General features: G+C 49.1%; 4 protein-coding genes across 7 annotated transcripts in view; 3 read left to right on the forward strand and 1 right to left on the reverse strand.

Annotated features, from left to right (window-relative positions):
- Nucleotides 1-5,036, forward strand: part of RAD54L (RAD54 like) — a 19,022-nt gene extending 13,986 nt beyond the window's left edge. Inside the window, exons 12-19 of one of the 3 annotated variants that reach the window (XM_030455128.1) lie at nt 9-139; nt 247-357; nt 506-629; nt 932-1,010; nt 1,100-1,279; nt 2,584-2,747; nt 3,909-4,113; nt 4,962-5,036. In XM_030455128.1, coding sequence (XP_030310988.1) covers nt 9-139; nt 247-357; nt 506-629; nt 932-1,010; nt 1,100-1,279; nt 2,584-2,747; nt 3,909-4,110 — 991 coding nt within the window. In that variant the 3' untranslated portion in view covers nt 4,111-4,113; nt 4,962-5,036. Of the gene's footprint in view, nt 1-8; nt 140-246; nt 358-505; nt 630-931; nt 1,011-1,099; nt 1,280-2,583; nt 2,748-3,908; nt 4,915-4,961 lie in introns of those variants that run through there. The other 2 variants (XM_030455127.1, XM_030455129.1) reach the window with 2 other exon arrangements.
- LRRC41 (leucine rich repeat containing 41) lies at nt 4,752-12,851 on the reverse strand. Of its 2 annotated transcripts, XM_030455125.1 has the most exons (10): nt 12,409-12,851; nt 12,243-12,329; nt 11,661-11,731; nt 9,744-10,896; nt 9,095-9,340; nt 8,551-8,715; nt 8,119-8,217; nt 7,526-7,648; nt 6,623-6,698; nt 4,752-5,695 (listed from the first exon to the last, which is right to left on the reverse strand). In XM_030455125.1, exons 1-10 carry the CDS (start codon nt 12,581-12,583, stop codon nt 5,461-5,463), a joined length of 2,430 nt encoding a protein of 809 aa, XP_030310985.1. In that variant the 5' UTR covers nt 12,584-12,851; the 3' UTR covers nt 4,752-5,460. The 2 variants fall into 2 exon arrangements, with proteins under 2 accessions (XP_030310985.1, XP_030310986.1); XM_030455126.1 differs by lacking the exon at nt 7,526-7,648 and having other exon boundaries at nt 5,425-5,695; nt 12,409-12,513.
- Nucleotides 12,842-14,085, forward strand: LOC103525899 (cytochrome b-c1 complex subunit 6, mitochondrial). The gene is made up of 4 exons (XM_030455130.1): nt 12,842-12,943; nt 13,053-13,070; nt 13,361-13,522; nt 13,826-14,085. Exons 1-4 carry the CDS (start codon nt 12,902-12,904, stop codon nt 13,856-13,858), a joined length of 255 nt encoding a protein of 84 aa, XP_030310990.1. The 5' UTR covers nt 12,842-12,901; the 3' UTR covers nt 13,859-14,085.
- Nucleotides 14,086-15,454: 1,369 nt separating this feature from the next.
- Nucleotides 15,455-19,185, forward strand: NSUN4 (NOP2/Sun RNA methyltransferase 4). Its single transcript, XM_030455668.1, has 6 exons — nt 15,455-15,576; nt 16,091-16,521; nt 16,689-16,843; nt 17,010-17,164; nt 17,841-17,965; nt 18,758-19,185. The coding sequence occupies exons 1-6, from the start codon at nt 15,469-15,471 to the stop codon at nt 19,029-19,031; spliced, it is 1,248 nt and encodes a 415-aa protein (XP_030311528.1). The 5' UTR covers nt 15,455-15,468; the 3' UTR covers nt 19,032-19,185.
- Nucleotides 19,186-19,384: the final 199 nt, after the last annotated feature.

Here is a 19,384-nt window from a genome sequence, read left to right on the forward strand (position 1 = left end):
TGTTGTAGGCTGACACCTCTTCAGGCTGAGCTGTACAAGAACTTCCTGAAGCAAGCCAAGCCAGTGGAGGAGCTGAAGGGGGGCAAAATCAGTGTGTCCTCTCTCTCTTCCATCACTTCCCTGAAGAAGCTCTGCAATCGTGAGTTGTTCACTCACATTATGGATTTGGCTTTTGCAGTGTTGCTGGGGGTTTTGTGGAGTCTCCTTTGTGCACTCCACGATCTCTGAGCTCTGTTTTTTCTCCAGACCCTGCTCTAATCCATGATAAGTGTGTGGAAGAGGAAGAAGGTTTTATGGGAGCCCTAGACTTGTTTCCTGCTGGCTACAGCACCAAATCTGTGGAGCCCCAGCTTTCAGGTACTGTGGAACTTGAACAGTAGAAATATGCTGCCTAAAACAGGCAACCATGAGACTGTGTTTAGCATCTTACCAGGTGCCCTTCTGAGGTCTGGAATTTTGAAACTTCTGCTCTATCTTTTTCTTCTTTCTTTTCCTTTTTACCCAGGAAAGATGCTGGTTTTGGACTACATCCTTGCTGTTACAAAAAGCACCAGTAACGACAAGGTGGTTTTAGTGTCTAACTACACTCAGACACTGGACCTATTTGAAAAGCTCTGCAGGAACAGAAGGTTGGTCTTTGGGTTTCATTTGTTTAATCCTACAAGAATACTTCCAGCCTACACTGTAACAGAAAGTGGCTATTTTTAAAGTTTTTCTTGGCAGGAATTTGTGGTCTTTTACCTCAGGTGTTCCTGAATTGGAGCTAGTGTGGCTTGTACTTGGGCAACTGGAGTCAGAAAAGCTCTGTCCCACTGCAAAAGTTTCTAGAACCGAGGCCTTTTTTTACAAGGCTGTTTGTAAAAGACTTTTTGAAGTGGGATGCTCTAAAAGTTGAAACAGTCTTGATTGTAGCAAATGCTGTGCCTCCTAGGTACTTATACGTCCGTCTGGACGGGACCATGTCCATTAAGAAGAGAGCAAAGGTTGTGGAGCGATTCAACAGCCCCTCAGTAAGTAGGACCTTCCACATGTGAGCAGCTCCCCTGCCCCTTCTGAATGCTGCTAGTGAAGTTTAACCCATGACTGCCTTTTTCCACAGAGCCCCGAGTTTATCTTCATGTTAAGCAGCAAAGCAGGTGGCTGTGGTTTGAATCTGATTGGGGCTAACAGACTGGTTATGTTCGACCCAGACTGGAACCCAGCTAATGATGAGCAGGCCATGGCTCGTGTGTGGAGGGATGGCCAGAAGAAGACCTGCTACATCTATCGACTGCTTTCTGTGAGTCTTTGTCCTCTCACCCCCTCCACATGGAGTTCTTGGTGCCAGCCCAGACTGCAGCTGCTCTGATGGGGACTCGAAGGGCATGAACTCTTTTGTGTTGGTGACCAGAATTAATTGGAACTTAGTTGCTTCCTACCTTTAGATGTGTTGCCATGGAAAAACATGAAGGTTCGAGCTGGAGGGCTATTGCTATAGGTCTTGGTTTCTAATGGTGACAGGCTTCTGAGAAATAGAAGCAACTGTGTCTTTCCAGATAAGCTGCTTCTTTGAAATCATTTAGGCATCTGACCTAATTAATTTTGTGGAGTATCTGATGCCAAAGTTGCTGTTTTTCTGTCTGGCTGCAGTCTGGTTTGACTGGGTGTATGTGTTTAATAAACAGCCAGTACATTCCCAGAATTGCAGCACCATTTGGAATGGGGCTGCCAGTTAGCAGGTGGGGTTGCTGCTCTGTAAAGGAAAAGCATAAAGGAGGGTGGTCTCTTCAGGATACTGTAACACTTCATCCAGTAGTGATTACTGCTCAGAAATGTCCCCTCTCTGCCTTGTTCACCTTCACCTCTCATTAATTCAGACTGTGACTTTTTTTGTGTCAGTTTGGGGTTTTTTTGTTGGGTTTGGTCTTTCTTTTTTAAGCTTGTGTTCCTTGATCAATTATCATTTTACTTGGGACAACACAGAGGTTTTTCTCTTCTCTAAGTGTTCCACTTTTTCTCTGACCTGGTGGCACCTTGAAGCAAGGGAGCTCCTTTGCTTTTAGAACTAGAAAATCAGCCTGTGAATCATGACTAATCACCCCCCTACTTTGTTTTACATTTGTTTGCAAAACAGACATTTTGCTCTTAGATTTTTGCCTTAAAAATGTAGGATATTGTGCATCTGTTCTAGAAGTCCTCTGCTTCCTGACAGTGGGTGTCAGTGGTTGGTGTGTGAGTGAACCAGCAAATACTGCTGATGCTTGTCACCCAGAGCTAGCCCTGGCTGTTGTTTTTTGATACTTTCCCTTCCTTCATGTCAGCACAACAGGTGACAACTCCACCTCCTCCTCATCCATATCTCAGTTGGATGCAATCCTGTAGCCAGAGTGAAAGCCAAGAGAAGCATAGTTGGGTTAGATCAGCAACCAAATCTGGATGTGGTTGGAGTGCAGCCAGTAAAAGTTGTCTGTCTTCTGAACTGGTCCAGCAAAGCACTAAATGGTCCTGACAGCTTTGCTGCCATTTGATCTGTGACACTTTCCTAATATAGTACTCCATAAACATTGGTGTCCCAACTGTTCTTTGTCTCTCTCTCTCCTGTAGACAGGGACCATAGAGGAGAAGATATTCCAACGCCAGACCCACAAGAAGGCCCTCAGCAGCTGTGTGGTGGATGAAGAGCAGGATGTAGAAAGGCACTTCTCACTTGGGGAGCTGAAGGAGCTCTTCACATTGAATGAGACCACCACCAGTGACACCCATGACAAGTGAGTATACTGAATGACTAATGGATGAGGTCAGCAAAAAAAACATCCACAGTTTAATTTGGGGACTTTGGGTTCCTCAGGCAGCAAGAGAAAGCTCAGAAAGAAAAGGCCTCAAGTGTCTCTGCTTCTGAAGCTGTTAATCACCTGGAGATGAGCACTTTCTTGCTGCCCTTCTTTTTTGTATTCTTAGAAAAGCTGTGCTAGCTGAACAAGTGAGTAAGCTATCTTGTTGCTTCCTGTGTTTGGAGACTGTGGAATACATTTAATGAAAAAGAATGGTAAGAGGAAAAATGATCGGAACTGTTCAAGTTGGTGAAGCTTAACTTGGTTCTTCTTAGTAGTTTATGGTCTCCAAATGCTGAGCTGCTTCCATGGCCAGGACTGCTCCATCTGAATTCATGAGGCCAATCCATGTGCTGTTCTGGGGTCTAAATCTTCCTTGTTTGCTCTTCTCCCCCATTCCTGAGACCTGTGGTATTGTAGCCACCAGAAAGAGGGCAGGGACTGCAGGGAGATGCTTCACTGTGGAAGTTAAGACTCTTAGTTCAGGCAGGAAGTCGGGAGGATTAGTTTTAAGCTGACTCAGAGCTTAGATCTGTGTGGGTATTTTGTCTGCATGGCAACAAGCTCTGCTAGCAGGGCTGCTTTGTGTCCTTACTGGCAGCTCAGTAGGGCATCTCCAGAGCAGCCTGAGCACAGCCCAGTGGCCGTGCTGGGAGCCAGGATAGAGAGGTTTTTAGCACAGTGTGCTCTCTTGAACTCAGGAAGCCTGATGCAGAGCTAAGAATGGGTGTTAGCAGTGGGTGTGGGTGTTCACTTGAGGTCTGTTCTAAGCACTGTCACACACTTCTCAAGGGAAACTCCTCTTGAACTTCCTCTGGGTCCTGCTGGACCATTCCCACATAATTAAACATGGAGGGTGAGTGTCATTAGAAACAGAACTCCGGGGCTTCCAAAGTGTGAGAATCTTTCCTTATCTGTCACACTTAGCAGAAGGTGGTTGTGTGTTTAAATGAAATGTGGTAGGAGTTAATCCTGTCTAAAAATGGAGTTGTCGGTGTTGCAGGGGAAGGGAAGTTAATCCAAACACTACTGGGCTGCAACCTGGATGCTACAGAAGAGAAGGAACCTTGCACTGACCTTGCTCTGGTTTTGTTCCAGGATCAAGTGTCGGCGCTGTGTGAACGGCCACCAGGTCCGTCCCCCCCCTGAAGGGTCTGACTGCACCTCTGACCTCTCCCAGTGGAACCACTGTGCTGACAAGAAGGGGCTGCAGGACTCGGTGCTGAAGGCTGCTTGGGACGCTGCTGTCACCTTCACCTTTCACCATCACTCCCATGAAGAGCAGCGAGGGATTCCCTAGCAGGTTACTGTCCCCTGTGGGGGCAAGGGCAGGCTGCTCTGGGGCAGTCCAGCCCACCTCAGTCCCTTTCAGGGGAAGGGGCAGTGGGTAGCAGTGCACACTGGAGTGTTGTGTTGCTGTGGAATAGCAGAACAGCCTTGTTTCTGAGAGGCTGGAAGGCCCTCAGCATTGGTCAGTTGACTGCAACAGCATTGAGTGCCTGAAAAGCAGCCCTTTGGGAACAGGGAATAATCAGACTTTGCTTGATGAGATTCAGCACTGTTTCTTGTGCTTTTGGCATCTGTGTCAAATCTTGTCTTCAGGTTTAAGTGAAGCCTGCAGTCTTAAAGCACTTGCTGTGCACATTTTTTACAGTTACAGCTTATAGCTCCTAATCAGAAACTTGAAGGACTTGTTTCTATTATGAAAAGTGAACCTTGCTGATTACTCAGGAACAAGGGGACTTGCATAAGGGGGAAAAAAAATCAGCTTGTGTGAACATCTGTCCTGAAAGATCATGCAGAGTAGAAAATCAGGCTCTACTGAGGTCACTCCATTTCAAAAATCACTTGCTTTGTTATGGACAGGATTCCCTGATCTAGCAGAGTGTTTTAATTAGATCGCATTACAAGCCAGTAATGAAACTTACACTTTGGTACATTATGGGTCATAATTATATTTTTATTATAAAAAAGTTACAAAAGAACAGACTATTCAAAACCTCTGTAAAATGGCTGCAGACACAGGAGAGAGGCAACATGATTGCTAATAGATAGGCTACTTGGTAAATAAATAAACTTTTTTTGTATAAAGTAAAATATAAAAGGTCACAGCTGCAGGCATTTTTTAGCTTGTTTTCTGCTCCCTTTAAGTGGAGGAATCATGCATCACAGAATGGTTGAAGGTGGAAGGGGCTTCAAGGTCATATTGTTCAATGCACCTGCTCCAAAGTAAGGTCAACTAGAACTGACTGCCACTGGACCACAACCAGATTGCTTTTGAGTCTCTTCAACGATGGAGATGTTTAAGGTTGAGACATTCACTGAAACAACATGAAATCTGTAACAACACTGAGTAAAATAACTGCTTGCCCAGAGATTTACAGGAAGTCATAGAAGCTCATTTGGTATCTGTCCCACTTAAAATACTCAAACTGAGAAGGTGGTAATTACTGAGTTACATCACCTGGAAATACAACTGTTTACCTACATGGTCTTGTGCCACCTCCTTGTGGTGCTCCTTCAAATGAACAGAAAAGTGAGAAGAACAACTGAACCCTGCTTGAACAAGGGGAAAAAACCTCAAAGTTATTGGACAGGGATGGAACTACTTAAGTTCAAGCTGATCAGTTTTCTGCTGCTGCTGCATCCATCACATGACACTGATGTAGTCAGCAAAGGCCTGGGAGGAGTCCCAGGAGTCATTGACCACACTGCACACAGCTTGCAGACGCCGAAGAGCTTCCTGAGCTGTTGCAGCATCCTGGTCCAGCCAATTTTGGAAGAGGCGGAGATGTGTGAATTGAATCCGCCCCCCTCGCTGCTGGATGTGGCCTTCCAGCTTCTTTGTGAACTCCAGGAGCCCATCTGGTTTGATGCAATTTGAGCTTTCCATGGAAAAGGAGGAGAAAAAAAAAAGTCATTAAGTCTTGGCTATAATTTGAACATTTTAAATTACTGCTTCTGGTAACTGCCAGTGTGGGTACATGAGGATGTTTCAATGCAAAATAGTTTTCAGTATCCATAAAGTGTGAGCACTCTTCCTTTTGAGGAAAGAAACTGAAGCAGAGTAATATGAAAGGCTGGAAGTTTTTTAAAACTAAGGTGGTAACTACCAACCACTTAAACTCATTATTGTGGCCTCCTTGCTCCTGACTTAAGTAGACCTTAAAAGTGTTGCTGGGCCCAAGCTGCTGGCCACTTCTGTCTTACAGTGCCTGTCAACTGCTAGGACCTAAGGAGCCTGGCCCAACCTTCAGAGCACAATGCAAGCCTCAACAGTAAGTGGTCATTTACCTCTTCCTAAGAAAATCTGGAGAGCATCTGTCAGATCCTGGTATTTCTAGGAGACTAAAAGGTCATTTCCCCTGCATAGATGTGTGTGATGTACAAAGCTGTGCTGGACTCAATCCTGCAGAATTCAAGGCTGCTGAAGGAGTGGCCAAGGCTGAATTAATAGTCAAGCCTGTGTACTGTCAGCAACCTGAGATATTAGTATGTAAAGAAGTGGAGGTGGGGTGGGAGCAGGAAACTAAGCAAAAAAGGTCATTAGCTTGCAGAAATGCCACCCTCCATGTACTTCATAAAGGTTACTGCCTATCTTTATGGCCATTCCAGCTCAGTAAGAGAGCTGGACCCTTATAAAAGGGACAGTGAAATGCCTTGGAGGTGCTGAAGGTCCCTGAGGCTGCATGTGCCCATTGCAGACATGTTCCCTTGAGGGAACAAACCCATGCTCAGGCTTCTGCTGCCTGAGCCAAGTTCAGCTCTGGTCCTCTCAAAACAAGAAATTCTATATGTTTAGAGCAGAATACCTGACATCCAGCTGGCAAAGAGAAGAGGATGAATCTTCAGAGAAAATGTCTGCAAGGGCAACCAGCCTGTGATTTCCTAAGAGAGGAGAAATGCAGGTGTTTAAATGCAAACTGGGAACTGTCTTATTTAGCTGGGATATAAACAGAGCTGGGATAATAGTGCAGAAAGGAGACTGTAAGCACGTGCATGTAGCACAAAGGGCTCATATCTGCCCTTTCAGTGGCCTACAGCAAATTCATACCACCGAGCACAGTTTTCGAGACAATGGAAACATTTGCTGATGAGGCAGTTTGTTTCACTAGAAAAATCCTGGTTTTGTTTGAGAAGCCAATGTGGAGCTTTGTTTTAAAAATGGCCAGTAGCACAGCATTAAACTTAAAGCTCAGAAATTAGGAAGCTTTTCCATTTCATTTCATTAAAAGAACAAAAAACAACATTTCTGTAAATTAAATTCCACTTCTTCAACACAAACTCTTCCTTATTCTCCCTTCAGTGGCTGCCAACAGCTTTTAAGGCACAAAATCCCCCAACCTGGGCAAAATCTGTGCCTCTGGATGAGAGGCAGTGCATCTGCTGCTGGATCTGTTCCAGCTTGTCAACAAAAGAGCAGAAGCAGATGGGTGCTCAGTCAAATAGGGAGTCCCATGGATAATTGCTTTTGCTGCAGAGAAAAGCAACCATAGTGCCCATGTAGCACCTGCGCTCTTGGTACTTTGCTAAACACAACTGAAATTCTGCCTTTAAAAAGTGCTCCTTATCTGGTGAGGGAAGTTTGCTCTGTTCATGTGTTAAGTTCAGCACAGAGGTCAGCAGCTAGAAATGCTCCTAACTCCACCCCCAAAGTTAGTTCTTAGAAAACTGGTCTGAAGTCAAGGCCCCAGAGCAAAATCCACAGTACACACCAAGGCGATTCCCAGGCAGTTTGAGGCTCTTCAAGGTTGAATTTCTTTTCACTGCATTGATTATTTCTGACAAAAACTCAGGGGTGGAGCTTTCAAACAGCCGGCAGAAGGAAAATGTGAGTTCTGCAGAAGAAATGGATTGACAGTACATGTTAGTACTGCCTGTAACCTTCATTATTTCATAATTACATCCTGCAGAAAGCTCCACCCCGATACATATTCAAGGACAAAGCTTCGTCAGCAGTGGATTGTATCCAACAGCACCACAGCTCTGTCAAAGGAAGAGAGCAGAGATCACACCCAGGGAAGTGGCTTTGCCAACTGAGCCAGTTAAAGGCTGATACACTGCAGGTTAAAAACCTTTGTTTTATAGCCAAGACTATGGACTCTTCTCTGCAGCACACACCAGCTTTGCAGCTGCTCCTCTCTCTGCTGTCCGGCTGGCACAAGGAACCAGACACATTCCCACTCTGCCAGCAGCTACACATCAGTCCCAGTGACATCTGGATAAGTCTTGCACATCCAAAGATCACCTCTTAAAAAAGCAACCTGTGGCACCTTCACAGGCACCAGCACACAGGAGTTTGCTGTACCTTGCAGGACAGGATCCTGAAGCAAAAGCAGAACTTCTTTCTGGTGCTCAGCGAGGTTCACATCATGAAAGCTCAGTTTCTTCAAATCTGGATTGCACTCTAAAAGCAAAACAAGTTCTCAGGTGAAGTGCTGTACATCCTTGAGATAAGAAGACCCTGACCAATTACCAGCTAATGCCCAGAAACTGAGTTGGACTGGGGACAGTATGTGCTAGATTATTGCTAACTAAAAAGGAACCGCTTGGCTGTGCTCAGCTCAGAAACTGGGAGGGCTGATACCCATTTCCTTTTCTCAGGAGACTTTGAGGAATGTCCACACAAAAGAAATGGTCCCACTTAAGCTAGTTTCATGCAAAAGGATGGGTGACCACAGCAAGGGAGGTACTGTACTCTCTGTGTCACAGTGATGCTATCCACAGGTTAGCAGAGTACCTTTGAGTGCCTCCAAAAGGAGCCCAAGCTCCTGTGAACAGGGCAGCGTGGCACTGTCGAGGGACAACTGCTGGAGGGACTTTGATGCCTTGAGCACTGGCAGCAGGAAGGCAGTGTGCAGAGGTTCCCTGGGAAATCGGATCTCCAGCTGCTCCAGGCAGCTCTCTGAGTGAAGAAAAACAAACAATGAAACAGCTTAGTCTCTCTTCAGGGTAGGTAGGTCCTAGAGCAAGTAAGGAGTCCTAGTGTCTCATAAAACTATCATTTAGGTCGGCAGAATGATGATGATGATGACGACAATGATGATGATATGTTGAGCCCTGCCCTGCAGAGCTCAGACCTGTGCAACCCTACAGCAACAGCAATTTATGGCAGCATAAATCACTTAAGGCTCATATCAGGACAGCTGCAGATCACAAGGCCACTGATTTCTTTAAGCGCTCAACCACACACCACTGTAACAGTGCAGACCTCAAATCTGCGTGCCAAGGTTTTTATGGCTCTATCTGCCTGCCACATCTTGTTGACACAGTCTGCTTCCTACCTGGGATTTCTGCCTCACTGCAGCTTGGAATCCCCTGTGGGCTGTTCCCCTCCAGCTGGTTTTTGAGGTCGAAGCTGACTGAGAGTGTGTGGAGCTGGGGAAAGGCGCTCAAGACGCAGCGAACAAGGTCCATGCAAGGCATGTGGGAGAAGACGTCGCTGAGGCGCACCACGCGGAGCTGGCAGTCCGAGCGGCGGGAGAGGGCCCGGAGCCCAGAGAGGATGCAGAAGACATTAGCACCCAAGCCTGGAACAGCATTTGTACAGAAAGGTGTTAGCTGTGCCTCTGCAGACACCCACACACACGCAGCTGGAGCCGCACCAATGGCAAAGCCACCAAAGGCTAAGCTCACAGACTGCTTTATCCACACGTTCTTAAGCTAGACTGTGTATACGGGAGGTGGAGATCTGGCTCTTCCCTTTGCCCTCTCTGGATGGTGTTTAAGCACATGGCCAAGGGCTGTTCTGGTGTTGAAGGGCCCCATTCTTCCCCTCAAACAAGTCCTCATACTCGTAACCATCTCTACCAATGCCATTCTCAAGACTGGGTACCACTATTCTTACATTGCCAATTCCAGAAAAAATAAAATCAGTAAACCTGAGCAGTGAATATCAAGGCTGTCAGGAAGCAACCTGTTCACACCACTAACCATTATAAGACAGAACCAAGTTTTCTAAAGACACCCAGGAGCTCAGCAGGTTACTCAGAGTCCGACATGTTTCCCCAGTCAAAGGAATGGAGAACAATTCCAGCGTGGATACACTTCGGAAGCGGTGAGCAGCTTTCAGAGAAAAGGTCCCAGCAGATCCTCCTCTTTTCTTACAGCTGGCATGGCAAGTGCAGGGAGATCCTAGAGAGGAACTAGTCCAGTTCTCAGTGTTTTCTCCCTCTGTGGTGCTGTTTTTGTCAAGTAACCCTGAATTATCCTCTCTAGCAACAGTAAAAACAAAATCATACAGGTCTTCTGGGTCAGCACGTGGTCCCCTGTTTCGTCTGAGGCAGCGACGTTTCTTCCCCACTGCAGATTTCATCCGTCTGCGCGTCTTTCGAAGAAGGTGGTGACAGGACAGCTGGTCTGAAACGTGAGGAGGAGAAGATCCTCCCTCAACACTGGTGTGGTTGCAGGGCACCTCACAAGCTTGATTTTGCAGAGATAGACTTCTTGGTCTGGAGGAGACAGGATTCAGGTGAGTGTCAGCCCTGCATCCGTTCACCTCCATGTCAGCCTCCTTTGGGGCCCCAGGAGATCCCTTTTGGTTCTCACCATCACTCCATTCCCTTTCATTACAACATCCCCTCTCTGCTTGCCCTGGTGCTGACTCCTGGCTTTGGGCTTTGTCCTCCTCTCTGCAAAGGCCACACGGGCTGCTGTGATACGCAAGGGCATTTCCTGAGCGCCAAAACCCAGCGCTCATGCTCAAAATGAGAACGAGAAGAACTGTGTCAGGAACAGGCCAGGAGTACATGGACACCTGGCTGACAGAGCCATGGTGAATCAGACGGTGAAGAAGTAAAACCAGTGAACGCCTGATGGACAGGTCAGAGGAGAGGAGGTGCTGGAACTTCAGGATCCGCAGGGAACCAGCCAGGTTTTCGAGCACTTTCTGGTTGTGCTCAGCAGCAAGCTCCACGGCGCCCTGCAGCATGTTGCAGAGGGTAAGCTGGGAAACGTGTGGGGAGCTGTGGAGCAGTGGTGAGAAGTGCTGGTCATTGAGACGCCAGTCAGAGGAAATGTCCAAGACACCATGAAGAACGTTTGAGAAGAACGTTTCAAGGAACTTCTTCCTCCAACAGGTTATATTCTGCAGTTAAACAATAGGGCCATAGTAACAGAATGTTAGCCAAAATTTTTCATCTTTTAAGTTCAGTTATTGCTATCTGCTAACTTGGTAAATGGTCAAAACCCCCTACTGCTACCACAACTGAGACAACTTTTCTGGTTCTCAAGATCCTTTTTCAGTGTGTTGAAAAGCTGAGTTATGCCATCGCGCCTCCTTCATCCTGCTTCTGGCCTGATTTTCACACATTCAGTGGCCTGAAGCTAAGCCATGTTTTTGCCTTTTAAATACCCCATCATCAGGAATTTTCTTCCCCAGCATCTCTTTGTAGGCTGCGATTAAGTTGCCTGCTAATGATTCTTTTGCAATGCCAAATTGGTGGAGCTATGTCAGCATTCCTATGTAAAACCATTCTTCAAACTGTCATCTGTAAGTATCTTTCTTCTTTCTAAGACATCAGCGCATTTTTTTGGCAGCGTAGGTGTACGCATACTTATAAGATACTTTTTTTATCCTCTCTTTCTCTGAGAATTACAGCTCTAAAAGACAGGATTTATCCTTTTGGCAAACTTGCTGCTGTGAGATGCAGGGTGCGGCTGCTTATATGAACCCTGTTTACAAAATTACTGTATCACCAGAGTCACTCCTTGGTCTGGAGCTCTGAAACACTTAAAAACAAGCACCAGCAATTGCTTCGAGATGACCAGCAGCACCGACAGGATTCAAAGTGAAACCTCACAAGAGAAACTTGTTTCATGCCCCTTCTCCCACTGGCAGCGTTTCCTCACCTCCGAGTTGGGTGGCCTGGTTTTCATCACATCGTCCCACAGCTTGCGCCAGATGGGCTGTGTCGAGAGGCCTGGGGAATAAAAATAACGGGGTGCTTTATCCCTTCTCCCCATCCCAGCACCCTGCCCAGGAGCTCACTGAGGTGCTGGGATGAGGAAAGGCAGTGCTGGGGGTGCAGACCCTGACCCAGGCAGCAAAAGGAGGGTCGTCTGCAGCAAGGGAAAACCCATCCCCTTGTGAGGAGCATGAGTTAAAACGCTGGTTTGGTTGGTCCTTGAAAGGAGCGGAGTTAGAGAAAAGTCTGTGCCGCTGTGAGGAGCCTGACAGGCTCCAAGGATCGAGTCTGTGGATGTGGGGAGGTGACCGGAACACCTCCGATGGCAGGGATTCCGCTCCGGGGGCGTCCCCACCTAATGAAAGCGGCTTTCACCCCCCCAGCCCAGGTTCCCATTTCCAGCCTGGATTCCTCTCCTCAGCTGGGGTCCCTCCCATGCGGGACTCCCCTCTCCAGGACATCCTCCCACTGTCTGAGGGACCCGTACCTCCCACCCAAAGGTGCACCCAAGGGTTTTTTCTGTCACCTGCTCTCCGCGCCGCGCCCTCGGCCCGCTCCAGACGAAAGACGCTGAGAAGCGGCAGGAGCCCCCGCAGGAGGTGCCCGGGAAGAGCTGCGAAGAGCCAGAAGGAAAGGGCGGCAGAGTGCGGACAGGCCCCAAGCCCCGCCGCCCCACGCCGCTCAAGCCTTACCCCAGACGTCCCGCTCCAGGGCCCCCATGCTGCGGCTCACCGCCGCCGCGCTCAGCGCGAACAGACTGCGCGGCCCCTCCGCCGCCATCGCTCCGCTCAGCGCCGCCAGGCTGCCGCCATCTTGGGAAGGCACACCCCCTCCCTCCCACTTCCGCCTGCGGGCTGCCACGGCCATCTTGGAAGGGAGCCGGCGGCCATGTTAGGGAGGTCGCGTCAAGCTGTGTCCTTTTCCCACACGGGGCCGAGTGGCGGGCAGGCCGGGCAGGGTCCGCGTCTGAAATTCCCAGGAAGAAGAGTCTAAAAAAGGCCGAGAGCGGCTCGGTAGCCATCCAGAGGCGGTGGCAGGCGCAGCCACGGGCGGCTGCCATGCTGGGAAGGGAAAGCCTGAAGCGGCAGGCTGTGGGGGAGCGGCCCCGTTTCCGCTGCCGGGGCGGGCAGTGCCGCTTCCGCCGGGTGACCCTGGCGAGTCCTTCTGGGCGGCGGGAGCGGAGCCATGGGGCTGCGTGACACCGTTGTTCACGCTGGGGAGCCCGAGGTGAGCGGGGCCGAGCCGGGAGGGCGGTGAGCAGCGCCGGGGTGCCGCGGGCAATCGGACAGTCGGTAATGACTCTGCTTTCTTTTTTTCTTTTTATTTCGTTCCATAGGAGGAGGAGGAGCTGGTGGTAAGAGAGGGGGAGGCCTGCAGGCTCTGCAGCGACTCGTTGTTCCCAAGGGAAGGGGCCCGGTGCCTCTCAGCACTGATACACACACCCGCGGGGGTTCGGGTTCGGGCTGCCGCTCTGTGCCGCGATCCAAAGCTTAGCGGGGAGGTGGTTTGGATCCGGGCTGTGGTGTGTGGGTGTGTGGCAGCCTCATAAAGCGAGGTCCTCGGGGGCAGAACGGCGTGGAGGGGGGGGCGAGGGAGGGTGGATGGGGGTCTCTCCCTGTTCTCAGGGCAGCCCCGTGCCTGCAGGATCCTCTGACCACCATCCGGGAGCACTGCGAGCAGACGGAGAAATGTGTCAAGGCACGGGAGCGGCTGGAGCAGTGCGATGCACGGGTGTCCTCCAGGTCCCATACAGAAGAGCAGTGCACAGAGGAGCTTTTTGACTTCCTGCATGCCAGGGACCACTGTGTAAGTGCAGCAGAAGTGTGGGACATGGTAGCTGTTCAGTCAGTCAACTACAGTGGCTCTGCCCTGCAGTTGACACTCTTGCTATTTCAGTGTGGTTTTTGACCTTTTGAAGTTAAACCTTTTTAACCTCAGGGGAAACTTTGTAAGAAATCTCAGCTTGTTACTTTTCTTGAGTTATTTATTGTAAAACACCAAGAAGAGCAGAGGGCTGCGTTGGCAATGCAGAAAACCAAGAGGCAGCTGCTCACACCCTGCTGATTTCCAGTCTTAAACAATGACTTGCTAAATGCTTTGTCTCTTCAGGTTGCTCACAAACTGTTTAAGAGCTTGAAGTGAAGGTGGACATCACTGTCCATCAGCTTCCATGGCTCGTGTCGGCGGTTCCTGGATTCACAGCACTGCTTTCGTCCTCCATGTCAAGTATTAATGAAATGGCTTCCTGGCAGTGGCTGAGCATCAGTGTGTCACAGCATCTGTCCTCGTGGAAGATGTGCAGCGGTGCAAAAGACATATTGATGTTCTGTGATTTTCCATATTAAACATTGAGAGTTCTCATGGAAACACCCTGTGTTTATTTCATAGTTCCTGTGCTTCTGACTTGTTCTGGGTTAAGATTGAATCAGTGGGGGTCTGTCGGAGCCACAGAGGTGTTTCTGAGCCCCTCAAGAACAACATTGTTTATGCAGTAAGAAGTGAAACCAATGGCAATGACTCTTTTCTAGGAGAGAAACTTCTGTCCAGAAAACAGTCAGCTGTCCCTCACTGTCACCTACTGCTGCTAGTGGCTGGAGGAGCCTGTAGGTTGTGGCTTGGCCAAAAAGACTGACTGTATGGCTATAGATGGACATGGTGGGGTTCCACCTGCTCAAACCCTGAGCAGAACATGAACAGAACCGAAACCCTTCTGCCTCAGTCACCAGCCCCTTCTGATGAACTGGAATTGTCCTGTTGAGTACATGCTCTGCCCATTTTTTCTTATAAGTAAGATGTTTAGTAGCAGGAAAGTGTTTTGGTGCTGTCCCAGGTCTGCTTCACCCAGTGTGCAAAGAGCAAATTGATCCATTGAGTCAAGATATTTGTCTTTATTTCTGGCCTGCAGAGTAGGGTGCTGGGTGTTTAACATCAGCCAGCACACCTTTTAGGAGAGAGGAGGCTCAGGTAGAAAGCAGCAACAAAGAAAAATAGTAATCTGTGGTTGGTAACCAATGGTTCATCTGTCACTCATAACTATACACATGCATTGAAACTCATGCATAAAAGATTCAGGGAGATTACTGGGTTAGCACACTCATTATTTTCAAAGGGATGTAAATTTTAGCTTTAAATTAGGAAGGGGTAACTAGAGGTTATACTGTCATCCTATTGACTGCCACGAAGTGCTTGCCCAGTATTGGTCAGTTTTTCATCCTGTTACAGATCCTGCTTCTAAACAAAGGTTACCCACAATACATGGTCTTGGGCATCCAACCATCGGGACCCTTCTTTTCTCGGTGCTTTGGTTTCAATATAAACACTGTTAGGCAGCTCAGTTTGTGAACCTTTACCTACCGACACCAAGGGGGCAGCAAGACCTTTCTCAGCTACTCAAGGTGGAAAAAAACCCCACCACCTTTAAATGTGGCTGTTCTGTATCACTGTACCAGTGGTGGATTTCAAGTTTAATCCCTAATGGATTGAAACAGAGCTTTATTCGGGTAAGCGATGTAAATTTCAGGAGTTTTGAGGGGGTTTTGTGGCGCTGGGTCTGGAAGGACCCTGCAGGGCTGGGGACGCGGTCCAGCAGCACAGCCGATTGCGCTGCCGGATCCTTCCCGCAGCCCATGACCGAACCCGCCGCTTCGGTATCATCAGGGGGTACCGCAGGAACCGCTTGGTGAATCGCGGCCGCTTGAGGGGCCGGTTCCGGTTCCGCCCCGGAAAGCGGCGGGCGGGGCCGATCCAAGGTGATGGCGGCTCTGGGCTGCAGTGGGCGGGTAGGAGTCTCGCTGCTGCGGCGGGGGCCGCCGCTGGGTTCGGGGCCGCGCCGGCACCGGCACCCGCACAAGGACAAGTGGGTGAGCTCAGCCCCGCTTTTCTTCCCGAGAACCGCGCATCCCCTTTCTCCTCCCTCTCCCCCTCTGATCTTCCCGCGCTGCCTCCCCTTTCCCAGTTCCACATCTGTCGCACCCCTTCTTCAATCCCCATTCCACCTCCCTTTGCACCCCATTTTACTCCCTTTTTGTTGCTGTTTTACTCTGCTGTACCTCCCTTAGTCTCCCCGTTTCACCCCATCACACCCCCGTTGAACTCCATCACACAACTGCAGACAGAGCCGTTCCCCTCCTCGCTGCCCACCCCCTGCCCCCAGCCCCACTCAGCCACTCACTTGTCCTGACCTTCCCCATCAGGACACCACCAGCCCATGGGTGTCGAGGACACAGTGATTTTCTGGGGCTTTAGAAAGGTCTCGAGGACTTTGAGCAGGACAGAACCTGGTGCTGGGTTCTCCTGGAAAAATGTTGCAGCTGGGAGGGGAGAATTGGGATATTGGAGGTATTTTAACATCTCTGGTATTTTTGTTCCCCGCAGGCTACCACAGCCCCCCGCATCCCATCCACACGGCTGGCCCTGCACCACTTTGACACAAACTACAGCCTGCAGCTGAAGGACCTGTGGCCTTCTGTCCGTGCCAGCCTGCTCTGCGAGCAGAAGTACGGTGCCCTCCTCAACAACTTCACTCCTATTGACCACATTGCCCAGGAGCTGGAGCTGCTGAATGCCACTGACTTTGTTTCTGAAGCCTCCAAAAAAGTGCAGCAGTTGCAGCAGGGTGCAGCTGTGGAGGAATCGAGGAGAAGGGAAAGCAGGTCCCAGGAGGAGTCTGGTGGGAGCAGGACAGTGGTGCAGTCTGAGACGATGACACAGGCAGAGTTGTCACCACAACTTCACACCTCCATCACCTCCAACATCAAGTGTTACACCTTCCCTAGGGGTGACATCACACGCTTTCGCCCTGCATGGTGAGATCCCTGGGACAAACATCCCTGTGACAGTGTCATTGCCAGCCTCAGGGGCTGCATGTGTGTGAACACCCACTGCTTCCCTATGTCCCCATCCTCACTTCCAACTGCTGTTTTCTTTTCCCCTCACACTTTCGGGTTTTTTAATACAAATTGGTGATTTCCAGGCCGGACACGCTTGGGCTCCTCAGCTATTACCTGATGGATGCAGCATCTGTTCTGCCTGTCCTGGCTCTCAACGTGCAGCCAGATGACTTTGTCCTCGACCTCTGTGCAGCTCCAGGTGGCAAGACTCTGGCTCTGCTGCAGACTGGGATTTGTGGTAAGCAAGAAGGGAATGTTCTCTGTCCCCATACATAAAACAAGGCTGGAAGAGTGCGTTGTGCCCATTGATTTGTGATCGTTAATCATTTCTGGTTGTAAGAGTTGGGAATCAAGTGTGTTTTTTCAAGAGTGATGTCCCAAACATGCCTGTTCTATCCTCTCAGGTCACTTGGCAGCCAACGATGTCTCCATTTCCCGGACAAAGAGGCTGTACCAGGTTCTCTCTAGCTATGTTCCCAGAGAAATCAGGGAAACTGTGCGCATCACATCCTATGACGGAAGGGACTGGGGCGAGCTGGAAGGTGGCACTTTCCATAAGGTAGGTGATTGGAAGCTGGTAAAGATTAACCATCTAGGTCAGTTTCTTCCTGTTGCAGAGAAAGTCAGCAGCTTATCCTACAGGATAATTGTATAGTTTTCCATAATCTTAAATGCAGAGAAAGACTAAGCCACCTATGAAGTAATATTTCTTCCTGCTCTGCCCTACAGGATCTGGTGCATATGGGCATCCAGAGTTTTACATTTATTTATCTGCATAGTACCCCTTAAAAATCTTGTTGTAGTCCATCAATTAGAAGGGGTTAAATGTGAAGTTTAAATAATTCTTCTTTCTCAGCTATGTTCATCTGCTTGGTTTGTTACCCCAGAATGTGTCACTGCAGGATCTCTGACCCTCTGTGCTGCAGCTGTAGATGCTGCCGTGATGCCTTCCAAGAAGAAGCACAGCGTAGAAACATTAACTCAAGACACGTGTGAGATTGTGATGTTATCCATCATTCCCATGTCTGCACATTCCCATAGTGCAAAAGCAGCCAGATAGGTTGCAGTTCAGTGTGGGTGCAGACCTGTGCTCAGGTAGCATCACTTGGGCAAGGTACTGAGAGCTGCTTGGTGCCTGGCAAGGGTGGAGGAGTTGGGCGAGGGGCAGGTTGCAGCAGGAGACTCGCTGAGCTTTGCCTGGGCCCTGGACTGATGCAGGACCTTTTTTGCTGCAGGTGCTGGTGGATGTGCCCTGCACGACAGACAGACACTCTGTCATGGAGGGGGAGAACAACATCTTCCACAAGAGACGAACCAAGGAGCGACAGATGTTGCCCATGCTGCAGCTGCAGCTGCTGATGTGAGTGAGCTCGATGCTGTGTTTTGGTGCTATTTGTGTTGGGGCAGCAGCTCTCTACAGCCAGCACTGAAAAGTTCTTTCTATTTTTTGTGTCCCCAGTTGGGAAATGTAGACAGCATGTGTAGTTTTTTGTAATGGCAACAGCAGGACACATCAAATTGTAGGGAGTGTAAGAAGGTGCAAATGTTTTCAGTCAGATCTGTTGTCTTTCCTGTCCCCAGCAGTAACCACTGGTGATGAGCAGGGGGAATCCAAGGAACAGGATGGATCCAGTGTGATCTTTTTGTATAATGATCTCCTGGTTCCTGGCAGTCCACCCTGAAGGATTCCTGAGTGTTCACATCTCCCAGCACAGGGGGGAGGACATGGGGGTGCTTCATCACCCCATTTCACTGGGCTCAGTGTGAACTGGGGCAGTAAGGAAACAGATTAAAGAGTCTTGTGGCAATGCTTGAATCACGAAAGCCTCTTCCCTTGGATTTACTCTTATCCCATTATTATATAGGTGTGTGCAGGATTACTACTTCCAGCTGGCTCTCCAGTAGTGTTTCTCCCAGGTTAACTAATTTATCAGTTAACCATTTATTTGTCCCATATTGCCCTGGTCTAAATCAGCCCTCAGGCTGCAGTGAGACATGGTGAAACTGCTGAGTCTGTGGAATTGAAGGGAGTTTATTTCTCACCTGCTGTGAGTTACGTGCTGGCTTCTCAGTTTCAGTGGGTGGGAAAGCTGCTGTCCCATGCAGCCCTCTTCTTCCCGTGACTGTCTGTGTGTTTTCATCTTGCCTGCAGGGCTGGCATCCTCGCTACCAAGCCAGGAGGAGAGGTGGTGTATTCTACCTGCTCCCTCTCGCCACTGCAGAATGAGTTTGTGATCGAGCGAGCAGTAGACGTTGCAGAGACCCAGTATAACATCAATATCCAGGTTGAGGACTTGAGCTACTTCAGGACGCTTTTCCAAGACACGTTTTCTTTCTTCTCGGAGTGCCGGCTGGGGGAGCTGGTTCTGCCTCACCTCACAGCCAACTTTGGACCTATGTATTTCTGCAAATTGCGGCGGATGTAGATGGGGTGACGGGCTGTGTCTGCTGGCTGTCAGGAAATACCCCACGTTTCCAGAGAAAGCAAAACTGCTTTGTATTTATTTTCCTTTTTAAAATGTCCCAAAGGAAGTCTGCTTTTTCTACTGCAGACATAGAGAATAAATGAGAAAGGGCTGCTCTGGAGTCTCCTGCATATTTATCCATTTGAGGTTGAGGTGTTTAATCTGGGAAAGAGATAGGTCTTATCAGAGGGAGCCATTTATCCATCTGTCTCAGGGTGGGGTAAATGGCCCTGTGTGGGTGCTGCTCTCTCCCTCCTGACTGCTTTGATCCACATCAGCAGGTTTGGTTTAACAAACACCATCTGGGGATCTCA

This window comes from Calypte anna, chromosome 8 (genome assembly GCF_003957555.1).
Source record: "Calypte anna isolate BGI_N300 chromosome 8, bCalAnn1_v1.p, whole genome shotgun sequence".
In the NCBI taxonomy this organism is placed as follows: domain Eukaryota; kingdom Metazoa; phylum Chordata; class Aves; order Apodiformes; family Trochilidae; genus Calypte; species Calypte anna.

Bases quoted from the DNA above. Each gene is read 5' to 3' on its own strand.
- LOC103525899 (XM_030455130.1), top strand. From the start codon at position 12,902: ATGGGGCTGCGTGACACCGTTGTTCACGCTGGGGAGCCCGAG. The intron at 13,523-13,825 runs GTAAGTGCAGCA...TTGTCTCTTCAG, and splicing joins TGCATGCCAGGGACCACTGT to GTTGCTCACAAACTGTTTAA.
- LRRC41 (XM_030455125.1), bottom strand. From the start codon at position 12,583: ATGGCCGTGGCAGCCCGCAGGCGGAAGTGGGAGGGAGGGGGTGTGCCT. The intron at 12,330-12,408 runs GTAAGGCTTGAG...GGCTCTTCGCAG, and splicing joins CCTGGAGCGGGACGTCTGGG to CTCTTCCCGGGCACCTCCTG. The intron at 8,716-9,094 runs GTAGGAAGCAGA...TTCTTCACTCAG, and splicing joins CAGTGAGGCAGAAATCCCAG to AGAGCTGCCTGGAGCAGCTG.
- NSUN4 (XM_030455668.1), top strand. From the start codon at position 15,469: ATGGCGGCTCTGGGCTGCAGTGGGCGGGTAGGAGTCTCGCTGCTGCGG. The intron at 15,577-16,090 runs GTGAGCTCAGCC...TGTTCCCCGCAG, and splicing joins ACCCGCACAAGGACAAGTGG to GCTACCACAGCCCCCCGCAT. The intron at 17,165-17,840 runs GTAGGTGATTGG...TTTTTGCTGCAG, and splicing joins AAGGTGGCACTTTCCATAAG to GTGCTGGTGGATGTGCCCTG.